The following is a 16,902-nucleotide window of genomic DNA, read 5'->3' on the forward strand; positions in this document are numbered from 1 at the left end:
AGGAGTTCCTGTAAGCCATGGCACGTGTCTTTGGACCGTCCGGCCCCGCCGGTGCGCCTTCGGGCCCGGCTGGGGGTCCTCTTTCTTCGCCGGCTCCAGCCCCAACGTTGTCGACTACTCTGGTGTCAACGCTGATTGACCCGTCCATGCCGGTTGGCCCTGTGCGACCAGCATCGACATCGCTGACTCCGGCCGCAACCCCGGCAGACGCCGTCCTCGGCTCCTTCCACCGCGTGGGACAGGTCCTGGAAGGGTGTCGACCAACGCAGATTCCGACACCGTTTGGGAATATCTTTCCCTTTGTCCACCCACTTCATTATGTTTCATCTGTTCCACAGGCTATGGATGAAGGGGAGGACTGGGAGGGGTCCGAGGACCCTCTCGCAGCCCAATGAGTTAGACCAGGACTGGGATGAGGATCCGGAGGATGCAGGTGACCAAGATTATGTTCCTGAACCTGGCACACTATCTCCTTCTACCGCGGCTACGGCGGAGGGTGGATCATATTCTATGGTGTTGTGTAGGGCAGCCGAGGCTCTCCACCTCGAACTCCCTACTGTGGCCGTCAGGACTAATCTCCTGACAGAGGTGCTTCGGCCAGCTTCTGCTACTACAGTTCAGCTGCTGCCCTTTTAACGACACACTCTCAGACGTTCTTTTGGGTGCCTGGTCCAGGCCCAACTGACTGGCTAGGCAGGGCGATTTCAACGACCGTGGCGGTACGCCGTCACGCCTGGCTGAGGACGACTGGCTTTGCAGGGGATGTCCAGAACACGTTAATGGACATGCCCTTTGATGGCACTCGCCTGTTCAGCGATTAAGCAGATTACGCGTTGGAACATTTTAAGGACTCGCGGGCTACGGCCAAGTCCTTGGGCCTTTCGGTCACATGCACTTTTTCCACTACTGCTTTTCGCTCCTTTCGTGGCCAAGGAAGGGGCGCCCAAGCAAGTTCATTTCAAAGCCACAGGCCTGCGCAGCAACACTCAGCGCAGCCACGTACGTGGGCCCGCAGAGGCGGGTTACGGGGCCAGCGTGCGGGTCAGTCCACCACCCCCCCTGCAGCTGCTGCCTCCAAACATTCCTAGTCCGGTGTTTCAGGCCCACCAGACGCCGGTGGGTGGCAGGATTCGCCATCGCCTCCACCACTGGCGCACTATCACATCGGAAAGGTGCGTTCTGCAGCTGGTCCGAAGGGGCTACTCCCTCCCCTTCGTGTCTACCCCTTCAGCCATGGCACCACAGTACCACCGCATGTCAGGGGATCACTTGACACTTCTCCAGCAGGAAGTTACGGCCCTCTTGGTCAAGGGGGCCATCGATCGCATTCCAATGCCAGAAGGAGGACGTGGTTGTTACTCCGACTACTTCTTGGTTCCAAAGAAGGACAAAGGCCTGCGTCCTATCTTGGACCTTCAGAATGTCAATGGCTTCCTCCGGAAGTAGAAGTTCAAGATGCTCACACTTGCTCAGGTCTGGTCTGCCCTCGACCCCCAAGACTTGTTGGCAGCATTGGACCTGCAGGATGCCTATTTTCATATTCCCGTCCTGCACAGATCAGGGGTTTCAGTCTTCCCCTACCTCAACAACTAGTTGTTGAAGGTGGGCTCGCCCCAAACAGTCGTCTCCCACCTCCAGACTACGGTCGACCTCCTGCATTTTCTGGGGATCTCCATCAACGTGCCAAAGTCGCACCTGATTACCTCTCAGAAGCTCCTCTTCATCGGAGCGGTTCTGGAAACGGCGCATTTTCGGGTCTATCCTCCCGAACAGCGAGTCCGGGACATTCGGGCTATGATTCTGATCTTTAATCCCTTGTCCCGCATTTTGGTCAGGACGACCATGAGGCCGCTGGGCCTCATGGCCTCCTGCATCCTGCTCACCAACCATGCCAGATGGCATATGCAGGCTCTGGAGTGGGACTTGACGTTCCAGTGGGCGCAGCATCTGGGGAACCTGTCCGACAACGCCCAGATCTCGGAGGGCACTGCACAACAATTGCAGTGGTGGCTCACAAATCATCATTGGGTCAGCGGCAGATGCCTCTCCCTTCCCCAACCGGAGCACACAGTGGTGATAGATGTCCCTCCTGGGATGGGACGGCCACATGAGAGAGGCGGAGATCAGAGGCCTCTGGTCTCTGACGGAGTCCCGGCTCCATATCAACCTTCTGGAGCTTCGGGCGATCCTTCTTGCACTGAAGGCATTCCTTCCCTCTGTCAAGGGGAAGGTGGTGCTGGTGTTCACAGACAACACCACCGCCATGAGGTAATGCAACAAACAGGGCGGGGTGACGTCTTGGACCCTATTTCAGGAAGCTCTGCGCCTCTGGACATGGCCGGAACATCAAGGCATTTCCTTGACGGTTCAACACCTGGCAGGTTCTTGGAACGTCAGGGCGGACCAACTCAGCAGCCGGTGCCTTATAGATCACGAATGGCGTCTTCACCCGGAGGTGGCGCAAGGTCTCTTTCGACAGTGGGGAGAGCCTTGGTTAGATCTATTCACCACCGAAGAGAAGGCGCAATGTCAGCTGTTCTGCGCGTTGGTATTTCCAAAGCGGCACTCACTCGGCGACTCTTTTCATCGCGAGTGGAGCTGCGGTCTATTGTACGCCTTTCCGCCTATACCACTTCTACCCAGAGTGCTGAAGAAGATCAGGCGCGACCAGGCCCAAGTCATTCTTGTGGCCCCGGACTGGGCTCGAAGAGTTTGGGATCCCAAGCTACTCAGTATGAGCGTGGATCCCCTGATCTGACTGCCTCTTAGGGAGGATCTTCTGTTGCAGCAGGAGGGAACGGTCCACCACCCGAACCTGTCCAGCCTCCACCTGCATGCGTGGAGATTGAGCGGCGACAGTTGATTCTGTTTGACTTGCTTCCTGAAGTCTGTGATGTCATTCTGGCTGCCATGCATTCCTCTACTAAATCGGTATACGCCTGCAGGAGGAACAAATTTGTGGCATGGTGCACAGCAAAGGCTGTGGACCCCCTTTTTGTCCCTCTTTCAGAGGTCCTTTTGTTCCTTCTTTCTTTGGCCTGGCAGGGCTCTGCTCTGGGCACTATCAAGGGCTACCTTTCTGCTATCTCTGCCTTTCTCAGGCTCCCTGATCAACCCTCTCTTTTCAAGACCCCTGTTGTTAATAGATTTCTCAAAGGCAATACTCACCTTTTCCCTCCTATTCTGTTTGTGATGCCACAGTGAGACTTGAATCTGATACTTACTTTTTTGATGTGCGCTTCACAACTGTCCTCTTCGTTTGTTGACTTTGAAGACTGCCTTCCTGGTTGCTATCACCTCCACTAGGCATGAGTGAGCTCCAGGCTCTTTCTTGTAAGCCTCCCTTTCTGTCAGTCCATCCGGACAAGGTTGTGCTTCGCACTCCTCCTTCCTTCTTGCCAAAAGTGGTCACTGCTTTTCACATTGGGCAGACTATCACCTTGCCCACTTTCTTTCCGCCTCCGCACTCTTCCAGAGAGGAAGAGAGGCTCCACCGTCTGGACCCAAAACGTGCCCTCTCTTTCTATCTGAACCGCACACAACAGTTCCGGGTGGATGACCAGCTCTTTGTTGGCTACGTGGGCGCCAAGTAAGGCCGTGCCGTACACAAGAGGACTATCTCCCGCTGGGTAGTCTTGTGTTTCAAAGCCTGTTATTCTCTGGCTAAAAAAGAACCTTCGGTGGCATTGCGCGCCTATTCTACCAGGGCGACAGCAGCTACTATAGCATTGGGACGTGGTGTCCCCCTGCAAGACATCTGTCAGGCAGCCACATGGGCCTCGTTGCACACTTTTACCATGCATTATTGCCTTGACAGTCAAGTCAGGAGAGACGGCTTCCTTGGCCGTTCTGTTCTCCGTGACTTTCTGGTGTGATCTTGGTTCGAAGACCCACCACCGGGGTTGGTATTGCTGGGGTATCTATTCTAAGGTAAGGAATCTATCACTAACGTGTCTCTTTCAGATGCGCAAGTTACTTACTTGTGTAACGATATATCTGTAAGAGACATTAGTTAGTGATAGATTCCTTACCGCCCCACCCATCCTTCCCGTTCTGCAAACTGATTTCTAGGGTTAACGTCATCCCTTTCGGGGCCCTAATTTCAATACACCAGTGGTCAGTATCTTGCATGGCTCTGCGTTCCTGGTGCGGAAAGTCGTGTACAGAACTGACATCAGCGCACGAGGGCGGCATCTAAGTAGCTGCCGCAACGTCATCCCGGTGATCACGAAACCTACTACGGACGCGGAGCCGCACAACTCCACCTTCCAACGCGCAGGGGTACTGCTGATGAAAACTTTCTGGATCCAGTCTGACGCCTGGGGGTAATTCTAAGGTAAGGAATCGATCACTAACTAATGTCTCTCATAGAGATAGCGTTACCAAAGGTAAGTAACTTGTGCTTTAGGTATAGTACCATTTAATACCTCAGTACTTGAAAATTGTGCACTCAGCAGATGGTAAGTTTTGGGTTTCAGTTGATGATATTGAGCCCAACAGGATTCCAGCGCTTGTAGCTTGTCATGAGATGCCCACTTGGTCCTTCATAGCCTTTCACCAGCTTAAAAGAAAGGGTCACTGCTCCAATACCCACTTTAATACCTTATGCAGCACGCACCTCATAGAGTCGTCAAACACCAGCAAACAAAAACAATGGCCTGGCTTGCAGTTACTAGTGATCCAGCGGCTGAGATTTATTAAGGCATACCTATGGTGCATGGGTACCCTGCTCCGGAGACCCTGGTTATTTATTCAATGTTAAGTTTAGGCCTGATTATTTGTCTCTTTCTACAACATACTATGTATCCACTTGTTTAGAAGGCTTTGACAGAAGTTGTTTTCTACTCTTGTAGCTTAACCTTAAGAGATCTAATGAACTCTGTAATTTCTACCTAAGCACAATGTTTCAGTCTGTGAAATTCCCTAGAGTTAAGTTAATTTCTGATATGCACTTAGTCAAGAGGTAGATGTTTTCAGAGAGGATATAAATTTGATGCATGACATGAAGTTAAAGAATATAAAAACGGTTCTAGTGGCAACAAGATAGATTACTCTCTCCGGTTGAAGCTGTACCAGAGTGTATAACACTGGGCCTGGGGGTGCGGGCGGGTTAGTGGGTGGTGGGGTTGAGACATAGCACATGATGGTCGTTGACTAGAGCCTGTTGGCAAAACTTTAATTACAGGCCAATCATTGAGCTCATATTTCCAAACAAAGATGAGGTTTAGGATTATGTCATATAATAGAGAGACCAACTGCTTATTTTGAGGATGGAAATGAATGAGTTAAATCTGTCTGGTGCCTAGTCATAAAATGCAATATCAGGGATAATGTTGAGATTATTTACTGATAATCTTTACTTCTGGACCAGCCTTCCTCGTTACTATCCTCAAGCGCAAGAGGAGTCCCCTCAATAAGAGACCAGTGATACACTTGCCACCTACACTAAAAAAAAAATTTTTTAACCCTGCCATTTTTATTTGGGTGTAGATATAGAATGTCAGTCAAATGCCACACATAATATTGATGACTGAAAAGATCCTTCAAGGCAACAACGTGTGGGGTTGTTCAGGTGGGGAGACAGTCTTTGACGAGGAAAGATAGACGCAATGTAATGAAGATTACCAATGTGTAATCAGGACAGTACCTCCTCGTCATAATTTTTATACATGAAGAAGTTGCTATGGAAAGGTTTCAGTCAGTGACAAAACACAGAGCCACATTACAGTGTAACAGCCATACAAGATTTGAAGTGATCCCCAAATCCATCATAGGTAGGCGCACAAAACCATGAAACTCCAGAAAGACAAGTGCAAAGAAAGTAAAATAAAAAAAGATGAATACACTCAAGCTCTTGCATGAAGTCTTCACTGCCTGACCGCCTTACTCCACAGTAGGATGATTCTGATATTTGCAAGAAATAATTGACCTTTACTGGAAAAGTAAGGATAAACTTTGTTTTGTTTAGCATAAATAGAGGAGTCCTGGAACAGAGGCAATGAGGAGGGAAATCATGACAGCAAAAGGTTAAAACTGTCTGTAGAAGTAGAGAACAGTCTGTATTGCTTATTATAATGGAGCAGCTTATCGGGAATGAAGAATGCAATAAAAACATTATGCCAGGGTCATTTTTAAAGGTATACAAAAAAAGGGGGGGGTGGATGGAATGCTTGAATTAATCTTATCCACTGGTAATTAATCAGGCCGCATCCCAGCCCATCATTGTTTTGCGCACTATACCACGATAGCTTGTACCCAGTCATATGCAAATCAGTCTCAAATCCAATAGGAATAGGCCAGCCCGAACTGCCAGGCCATATCTTCCCTGAACCGGAACACAAGTAATCCAAAACCGGTTTTGCCTTTACTAGAGTCATCAGTTGGGTGTAGCTTGGTTCCAGTGCCACATTATGTAAGGGGGATGCAAGTCTAGGCATACCGTCCCACTTAGGACGTCACACTAAAGTATACAAAAGAGTGATGGATGGAATGCTTGAATTAATCACAGCCTCCAGTAATTACTCAGGCTGCATTCCAGTCCATCATTATTTTTCACAGCATGCCCCGTCAGTTTAGACCCACTCATATGCAAATCCGTCTTGACCCTGCATCAGTGGGAATAGTCTGACCCGAACTGCCAGGCCAGGTCTTCACTCAGCCGGAACACAAGCAACCCAAGATCAGTTTCACCCTGAGGGCTCATCAGTAAAGTCTAGCTTGGTTCTGATTAAACTGATCCCACTGAAGCTGGGCCACGACTGATCTTCATATGGCTGTGTCCAAACAGGTGGCATGGTGGGCAATATAACAATAGGCTGGAATACTACCTTGAGCAATTACTTGTGGTTAGACTAGTTGCATGCATCCTCATATTACCTTTTATGTGCATAATTTTTTAATTGCTACCAGCTGGAAAAGTGCATACTTTTTACAAATCTATATTATTTGTTAGTATAAAGCTTTTCATAAATTGCCTCCTATACCCAAGTGTACATTCATTTTTTTTATTAATTCTTTTTTTAATTTCCTGTAAAGGTATGGCAGAAAAGACTCAACTTCTTAAGTTGAATGTGCCAGCTACATTCATGCTAGTTGCTCTGGATGAAGGCCCTGGTCCTCCAATCAAATACCAGTATGCTGAGTTGGGAAAGTTGTACACTGTGGTGTCACAACTTATTCGCTGTTGCGATGTATCATCGCGTATGCAGTCTTCTATTAATGGTATGGTGAACAGTAATTCTTTTCTTTTTTTTAAACACGTTTTATATTGCAAATGTTTGAATGCTATGTTTGTCAGCGATTTAGGTGGCAATGTAATTCAAAAGGTGGTTTTCCTTCAGTAACTGGTTATGCTGTGATACAGGAAAAAGGAGAAAAGTTGGAGGAAAAAAACCTCAATGGAATGCTTTAATCATACATGCTCTTGCTAGCTACTTGAGGACAACTTTTTGCTTCATCAGAACAGCATTTGATACTGGTGTATCAATCACATTGTCATCTTCTGAACTCAGCCTGTCCCAAGTGTAAAGCCCAGCCTTCCACTAGTGGCACTTCCCCTTGATTACAACTTTAATCTACGAGCTAAACAGTGCTATATACTTGATTCCTCTCCATCTTCTTTAGTTAGTGAGTCATTGATGAACAGGTCTGTTAAATTGAGCACAAATTACTTTAGATGTCCTCTAGCTTGTTGCATTTAGGCATATCATTTCCAGACCAAGCCATCCCCTGACTCATTACAAGTATAATTCTGTTCTTGGTCATAAAGAAAATCCTGTCTATGAAACATTTGTTGACCTTTAGCATTACCTCTGTTGTGCCAACTACCAGGACTAGGCGCAAAGTGAAATTGGACCTTTTGTGGAAGTCATGGCAGCAATGCCGCCAATTTCACTTTTCGCACCAACCCAGGACCATCACAGTATTGCTTCCATTCAGAGGACAATTACTTCCGATTATTATGTGAGTAAACCGATCCATGCTGATAATGCGAGGACACTCATCCCGCACACACCAAATTTCCTGTGACTCGGTCTGAATTACTCTGGTTCATTGGCCTCGCTTGCAATCCTGATGCGTTCACATAAGCCCTTGCCCACAGGGCTATTCTGAAGTAAATAACAGGCAATTGTTTTCAGGCACTGTATCCAAAATTCCTGCTGATGTTCCTATATCCTACGGTTAAGGATCGAAACGCCGTTGACATAGTTGTCAACCTTATACACAGTGATTCTTATATGTAATTTGTGTAAAGGAGACCTTCTCATAATTGTTGTATTTTCCTTTGCGTATTACCTTATGGAAACAACTGTAAACTGCCTGAGCCTATTTACTTTGTCTGTTTGGTATGTGGGTTCATGGATACAGGCTTGTATCCCACTGTTTAACTCTAATAGCAGGTGGAGGCACCTCTCAGAAAAACATTCAGAAAGAGGTGTATGGCATAGAGCCTGTGGCGAAGAGATCAACAAATGGAAAGCCCAGTCTGGTGAAAATCACCTTAGTCACTTTGGAATGCAGCTCACCTTTGAGGTCCTCCAGTGTGAGACGACAATATTGAAGAAGACTGGAGGTGAGCTACTACTGGCAGTATTCCCTATCACTAAGTCTGCTTTCACAGGCACATTGCTGTCAACAAATGACCCATGTCCCCTCACCAACCTGTCTGTTGATACAGTTGACAGTGGTGATGATGTCTAACAAAATATGAATGTCTCTCCCAGAGATGGAATTGAGAAATTTCTTCAATCCAAGATGGATTGCGGGCAGCTTAAACAGATTTATATGCAGGCACTGCTAGAATGTTGGTCAAAGGCAATGCAGCTCCATGGCGCCTAGATGGACATTCCTGCCCAGTGAGATTGTGTCGTGTCCACAGTTGCCTAGCCTGCAGAGGGCTGAAGAGGCGACTCACCAAAAGGTTGGAGGGGTCCATCTACCAGTGCAGATCTGAATTAAGAGTGGAAGATCCAACTCGACCAGTGGAGCTCTTGGTGATACTGATGGTGCCCCGTTGTTAACTTTGGCAACAAAGGAGTCGGAGACTGATACAGCACCTTAAAGACTGTCTGAATTTATAGAGCGCGTAGAGAGAGAGAATATAGAGAAAGTCAGTTCACAGTCCGTAAGAACCACTTGACATTGGTGGTTGGGGAAGGTAGATAAAATATTGAACACTTCTTAAGGTTGAGGATGGTGTATGGTTGGCATGCATGGAGCTAGTTGCTTGGATGCATCTTCGAAGAGCATATTGAATGAAGAAGGGCCCCTTGCATTTCCTAATTACTATTTCTTTGCTGTAAAGGGGTTCCAGTACTTTCCTGCTCAAGCATTTTTTTTTTTTGTTTGCAGAGTTTTATATAGCACGAACTAGACCCGAACCGAATCAGGTATCAGAGCGCTTTACATATTTTTCCAGTTACGTTACATTTTACGTTTCCAGTTACTTTCATTTTAGGCACGGGGAGATTAAGTGATTTGCCCAGAATCACAGGAGGTTTTGGCGTCGTTACCGAGACTCGAACCCAGGTTCCGAGGTCGAGCGCCCTAGCCGTTAGGCAACTGAGGAGGTTAATATATGGGATAAAGTGACATTATGCAAAGTCATATAAACAATGTAAAACTGCTGACTTTTATTTGCTAAATAACCCTGTGGCTTGCTCTTAAGTAATAGTGTCACTGATGCCAGGGGTTAGCCTTGGGCATTTCTTAATGTGACACCTGATCAAAAATGTACGATCCATTTGGATCTGTGAATACTGCTTGCAATCTGGGCATTTGTAAGTATTTGGCAATGCTACTGGTGAAAAGGCTGTTGATCACATCATTAAAATAGGTGCTGTCTGGGGACGGGATGGCCTGGAACTCGAGGATGACGAATGGCAAGAAGTACTCTCCTCACAGAAGGAGGTCACCATTTCAGCGAAAGTGAGACTGATCCAATAAAAAATCTTACATAGGGGTTATCTCTCGGGTCCTAGACTGGTACAGATGGGCAGGAGCGGAGAGGGGCTGTGTAAAAGACACTGCGGACTAGTGAGGTCCTTTTTCCATATCATTTGGGAATGTCCGTTGATCCAAATCTATTGGAGGAAAGTACTTGAATGTATGAGTGAAGTATGGGGGGTGGAGATTCAGCTAGAAGCCAAAAGATGTCTCCAAATGTTTGGGAGCCCACAGACCTAAACACCAAGGGTAAACTCTGGGCAACACTTGGCTAGATAGTAGCTAAACGAAACATCGCCCGACCTGTGGGGAGCCTCAGCACCACCGACACTGAGTGCCTTCTAGAACGATATAGATTGGTGAATAGTGCGGGACAAAACTATATATGTGGCATGGGGCTGTACCCGGAAATGGATAGCGATTTGGACTAAATGGAATGTATATCGTGGTAACATATGTGAACCCCCTATGTGCCCACCCCCCCACCCCCAGACGAAACAGTGACACCCTGAACTATGTAGCCAACATCATCCTTTACTATCTCACTGAAATAATGTGCGGACCAACTGCTGGATTTGTAAGATTAAGATACTACTGTAATTATTGCTTGCTGTATAAAGTGATCTCCCTGCTGAATTGTTAATAAACAGAACTATTAAAAAAAAATGGGTGCTGTCAGATAAATTGCAAAGATTAAAGCAAATTACAGTAATAGAAGCAGGGCGACCCTTGACCATGCTTGCAGGTCAGGCCGCTCCCCACGCCGCACAACACCTCTGCTGTGTCAGTGCCTCTCCCCCGCTGCGGCCGGATGTTTGCCGCCTCTCCGCTCCGTTCAGTGCCTATTGTATTATTGTTACTGTTGCCCACTTTTCTTCTGTGCCCCTTCCTGGTATTGTGAAATTGTTTTTTCCTTACTGCCTTACTAAATTGTTTTTTCCTTGCTGCCATTTGTTTACTGTTGTCCCCAACCCCCCTTTTGCCGCCAGCACCCCGCTCTGCCCCATTACCGCCGCTGCTTCCCTGCGGCCCTGCCCCCTCGCTCACCCATTGGCCGCCCCGCTCCCACCTGCTCCTCCCTCCCATCCCTACCCTTATATGGAGGCCGGTGCGCAGCCGCGCAGCGTGCGTGCCGAAGGCAAGCCCGTCTGCGCCTGTCCTCGCCTGGACCGCGCCCAGCGCCAGAACCCCTGGCCCCCGCAAACACCACAACGCCCGACAGCGCTACGATGCCAGCACCCTCCACGCACTCAACCCGGATGAGAAAACACCTGCTATCAGGCCACACCGAAGCACACCCAAGGACCCTTCACCTGCTGGAACTGCAGCTTCACCAGCACTCGGCCTTCAAAACCACCAACTGAAGGACCCAGCTACCTCAGATGCATACTCCTCAACACCCGCTCCGCCCGCAAACACGCCGTCGAACTATGGGATCTCCTCGACTCTACCTCCCCAGACGTCGCCTTCCTGACGGAGACCTGGCTGAAGCCCACCTCCGCTCCCGACATCGCCATAGCCATCCCGAAAGGCTACAAGATCACCCGCAGCGACCGCACCAACGGTGTAGGACAAGGAATCACCATCGTCCACAGGAACACCATCAGAGTCTCAACCAACACAGACGACACCCTCAGCACTGCCGAACACATGCACTTCCAGATTTACACTGACCCCAACACCGCCCTCAGAGGAACCCTCGTCTACAGACCCCCCGGACCCTGACCGTAGTTCAGCGACTCCATCGCCGACTTCATCAGCACACATGCCCTCGCCTCCACAGACTACATCCTCCTAGGGGACCTCAACTTCCACCTCGAGAACAACGACACCAACTCCACCAGCCTGATCAACAACCTCGCCAACCTTGGACTCAGACAGCTTGTGACAACACCAACACACGCCGCCGGCCACACACTGGACCCCATCTTCACCGCAAGCCCCCACGTCTCCTTCAACCACACCACAGAACCCCACTGGATCGACCACCACTGCATCCACTTCACCTTTAGGAAGCCCACCACGCACCAACGCACCCAACAGGTGCATCGGCGCTGCTGGAGCAAGGTAACTGAAGACCAGCTAACCACCACCCTTGCCCAGAGCCCACCCACCGACTCCTTCGACCACGACACTGCCGCCCGCAACCTCAGAGAATGGATAGACTGCGCCAACACCCTCGCCCCACTCAAGACACCCTCCAACAACCACACAAACAAGAAAGCCACCTGGTTCACCGAAGACCTACAGGGCTCCAAACGAACATGCTGAAAACTGGAGAAGAACTGCCTCCGCGAACGAACACCGGACAGCCACTGTAGGAAGGTGGCTACTCGACTATGGTTACCCCAGATTGTTTGCCTTGTGTTTAGCTGGTTTTTGACTCAGTTGGCCTGGTTCCCTGCTAATCAGGGCCCCAGGCTATCTGCTCTCTCTGTAAAATGGATTCCATGTACCCTAGGTACATACCACAATTGGAAATGGACTCCTTGTTAGCCCCTGTACCATGCACTATAGGTGCCCAGGGCATAGGTGCCACCAAGGCCTACCAGGGGCTGCAGCATATCTTTTGCCACCCCTGGCTGGTTCTTAAATTGACACAACTGGCTGATCACTCAGCTGGGGCAAGTTGGTGTAATCACCTCTTGCTTAGGTATAGTATACCTATATCTAAACCTATATCTGGACACATATAAACCTGTGAGCCACTCCTATGGAAGGCCTCATCAATCCTGGAGGCAGAGTGCGTGGTTTAATGTGAGATGGAGCTCTAGCATGAGCTGAGCCTGTCTGCAGCTGTCGGGAACAACTCCCTAAGCTGTTTCAGGATAATGCCATACCATATACTCGTAAGTGCATTATAATCCTCGCGGTTATATAGCAACTTTGGTTTGGCTTTATCAAAACATGTCGTGTAAGGTGTCATACGATTTGGAATACTATCCCCTCGCCAGTTCTGGCGACGGGGATAGCATTCCACCCCTCTAGAGGGGTAAGACATGTTACTTTACTTAAATGCGGTTAATTTCTAAAAGGGCCTCAGATCCACAAAATGGATGCTTCTGCCACAGACACAAGTCTGACCCCCTGAAGCTGACCGAAACTCAGCCCAAGGGGCCTGGACAAAGGGTTTCCTGTCGCAGGGAGGTGTTACACCCCCCCAGACAGGAGATAGTGGATTGTAGCAGGGAGGTTTGAAAGAAACCAGACACTGCATGGGGAGCACAAGGCTGCCCCTTGCATAATCCGGCCAAACTGGTTCTGGGGCACACCAGCCCCCGTCCCAGCGCGGCCTGGATCAAAGGAAAGGGGTGTACCCACCCCCTTCCTGGGTCCCACCCATAGGAGGGGACCTAGCAGGTAATCCAGCCCCCTAGATTGGTATACGAATGGGAGCAGTGCCAATGCACTTCAGATTATCCTGATGAAACATAAGAAACGAAACTCTGGACCCTTCGACATCCTACTCAACGTAGAAGACTGAAGAATCTCCCTTGTGGTCAAGGAGTGACCACCCTGTGCAAACAGGCACCATCCAGCCCTCGACGTCTGCTTTGTTGCAGTTCCCGCCGGAACTCGAGCTACAGAGATCGACGAGATCAAGCTTGCCTGCCTTCTAACAGCCCGATCCACAGTCCCTGCAGAGCTGAGACCCGTGGAGGTGACCGGAAGCGTGGGGCACGCCATCTTGGAAAGACCACGAGACGCTGACTGTGCAGCCCACGAGTGACCCTCGAAGCTGTAGAACGGGGTTTGAGAAGCCCCAACCCTGAGCCACTCTTGCACCGAAGTTCAGCCCTCCACACTCGACGAGTGCTGTGTGGGGCCCTTCTGCTTCTTTTGGCTCAACGCGTTGGTCCGGTCACTTGCCAGCTGACTTGTGGCCCCTGTGCCGACGAAACTTGAAATTCGACTTGTGATTCTGGTTGCTCCAGATTTGCACCAGCTCCCCTGAAAAGGAGCCCCCACTCTGACCTTCCTGGTCCGAGTGAGAAGCAATCTTCCAGTTCCGCGTGGATTGCTTTTGCCAAGTGTTGTTTGCTCCAATCTTGAAGCCGACAGCGCCGACGGCGAGAGCCTGCGTGGGACAGATCGTGACCTGCTCCTGGACTTCGTAGATGCCCCAGAGCCCACATGACAGCGGAGAGAAGCTCCTCGACAACCACCTGATTGCGCCCGACATTGCCTGGTTCCGTCTTGGTTCCACCCTGGTCACTGCTGAATGACCCAGACTCTGTCCCCTCTGCTTTCAGGTACTTTTCGACTTGAGTCCCCCCTTGGACTCCACCGGACACTTCTCCTTCACCTCGCCTGCAGCCCTTTCAGCTTCAAGCACCAAGAACCTGCGTGACGAAACCCGACTCAACTTCGACCCTGTGCACTCACTTCCTGTGGGTGAGGTAACATTGCAACGCTGGTGTTCCCACACTGGTACACACCTCTAGGGTCTGTGTCTTAAGTTTTGTTCCTGTAGGTTCAGCGGAAGTGTCCTTAAACTCTATTTGTGTAACTTTTACGCACCATTGGTTAACATTGATGCATGCGTGCACTTTCTGCACTGCACCCGAATCCCGCGGGCTTTTCCCGACTTCAGCATTGCTTGTCCCGACTGCTCCCAGCGATTCCCTAGGCCCTAGGCCTAACCACTGATCGAATGGTCCCTCTTATACCATTTTTTTAGTATATGGTTTGAGTGGCCCCTTGACCTCATCCAAAATTGTGCAACTTTGTATGTTATACTGTGCTTTTGATTTAACGCTTGTGCCCCTTTATTCATAAAGAATACTGGGGATTGTTTTTAGTAATAAATACATATATTTTTATAATATATACTTGTGTGGTGTCCTTTCATTTGATATTACAGGATTGTATGTGGTAAAACAGCTCGCTTAACACGACCTCTTAAGTTAAGCCTTTAAGGCTGCTTAGTCCATGCTACCCCTAGGATAGCTTGTCTAATAAGGTTGACTTACAACCAGACACCATAAGGGTTGTTTGGACTGATACAGGGTGGTTCCAGAATTGGAAACATCATATATCAGGCCAACTTCTCACAGCCACCTAGCCCACAAGGACACCACCCGCAGACACCATCAAGTCATCAGATCCGCCAAGAGGGCCTCATTCAAAGACCGCCTGGATAACAACACACACAACAGCAAAGAGCTCTTCAACATCGTGAAGGAACTCTCCAACCCCAGCTCCAACACCGACGACATTCCACCTTCGCAAGATCTGTGCGACGCGCTGGCCACCTTCTTCCACCAAAAGATCGCCAACATCCACGACAGCTTCAACGCCACGACCGCCCCAACAACCATCGCCCCCACGACCACCTGCACCAACCGCCTGCTCTCATGGACCAGCATCAATGACGAGGACACCGGCGAGATCATGAACACCATCCACTCCGGATTACCGCTAGACCCATGCCCTCACCACATCTTCAACAAAGCCAGCAAAGCTATCGCACCCCATCTCCGGAAAGTAATCAACATCTCCTTCAAACCAGCAACCTTCCCGGAAAGCTGGAAGCACGCCGAGATCAACACCTTACTCAAGAAACCCAAGGCGGACCCCAAGGACCTCCAGAACTTCCGACCCATCTCCCTGCTCACTTTCCAGGCTAAGGTCACCGAGAAAATAGTCAACAAACAGCTGACTCGCTTCCTCGAGGAGAACAGCATCCTGGATCCATCCCAGTCCGGGTTGCGCAGCAACCACAGCACCGAAACCGCCCTTCTTGCCGCCACTGATGACATCAGGACCCTGCTTGACAACAGAGAAACAGCAGCCCTCATCCTCCTGGACCTGTCAGCCGCCTTCGACACGGTCTGCCTCCGCACACTGCGAACATGCCTACACGGCGCAGGGATCCAAGAGAAGGCCCTGGACTGGACCGCATCCTTCCTCTCCGGCAGAACACAGATTGTCTGCCTCACCCCTTCCTCTCCACCGCCACTGAGATCTTATGTGGCGTACCCTAGGGCTCCTCCCTCAGCCCGACGCTGTTTAACATCTAAATGGCATCGCTCGCCCACGTCCCCGACAGCACGACCTCAACATCATCTCCTACGCCGAAGACACCCAGCTGATCATCTCCCTCACCAAAGACCCCCACACCGCCAAAACCAACATCCAGGAAGGAATGAAGGCTGTCGCTAGGAACAGCTCCGACACCCACCGACCACACACGCAACCTTGGGGTCATCCTCAACTCCACCCTCTCCATGACTAAACAGGTCAACGCCGTCTCCTCATCCTGCTTCAACACCCTCTGAATGCTCCGCAGGATCTTCAAGTGGATCCCCACCAAGACGAGAAGAACAGTCACCCAGGCCCTGGTCACCAGCAGGAAACGCCCTCTAAGCAGGAACGTCGGCCAAGCTCCTGAGGCGATTGCAACGGATCCAAAACGCCTCAGAACATCTGATCCTCGACATTACCCGCCACAGCCACATCACATCCCACCTGAGAGACCTTCACTGGCTCCCCGTCAACAAGGGGATAACCTTTAAACTCCTCATCCACGCACATAAAGCCCTCCACAAGACCGGCCCAGCATACCTCAACAGACAACTCAACTTCTACTCCCCCACCCACCAGCTCCGCTCCGCCAGCCTCGCCCTCGCCACAGTCCCCCGCATCCAAAGAACGACCGCCGGCGGCAGATCCTTCTCCCACTTCGCCGTCAAGACCTGGAACACCCTCCCCACCAACCTATGGGAGACCCAAGACCTACCGGCCTTCAGAAGACTTCTCAAGACCTGGTTCTTAGATCACTAGCAGCACTACCAAACCCCCCCCCCCCGCGCCTTGAAACCCACGCAGGTATGTAGTGCGCTTTATAAATGTGTGACAGTATATAAGTCATACTGGGCCACCGGGACATGACACAAAATAAATACATAGGCAACTTTCTGCCCAAACCTCTCTTTTCCCCTTTTTGCGCCATGA

General features: G+C 50.0%; 1 protein-coding gene across 1 annotated transcript in view; it reads left to right on the plus strand.

Moving 5' to 3' along the window:
• Positions 1–16,902, plus strand: part of USP9X (ubiquitin specific peptidase 9 X-linked) — a 1,542,050-nt gene that overhangs the window by 1,400,148 nt on the left and 125,000 nt on the right. The window contains exon 39 of the mRNA XM_078658291.1: positions 7,036–7,221. Within this exon, the coding sequence (XP_078514417.1) occupies positions 7,036–7,221 (186 nt within the window). The remainder of the gene's footprint in view (positions 1–7,035; positions 7,222–16,902) is intronic.

The sequence above is a fragment of the Lissotriton helveticus genome, chromosome 8 (genome assembly GCF_964261635.1).
Source record: "Lissotriton helveticus chromosome 8, aLisHel1.1, whole genome shotgun sequence".
In the NCBI taxonomy this organism is placed as follows: domain Eukaryota; kingdom Metazoa; phylum Chordata; class Amphibia; order Caudata; family Salamandridae; genus Lissotriton; species Lissotriton helveticus.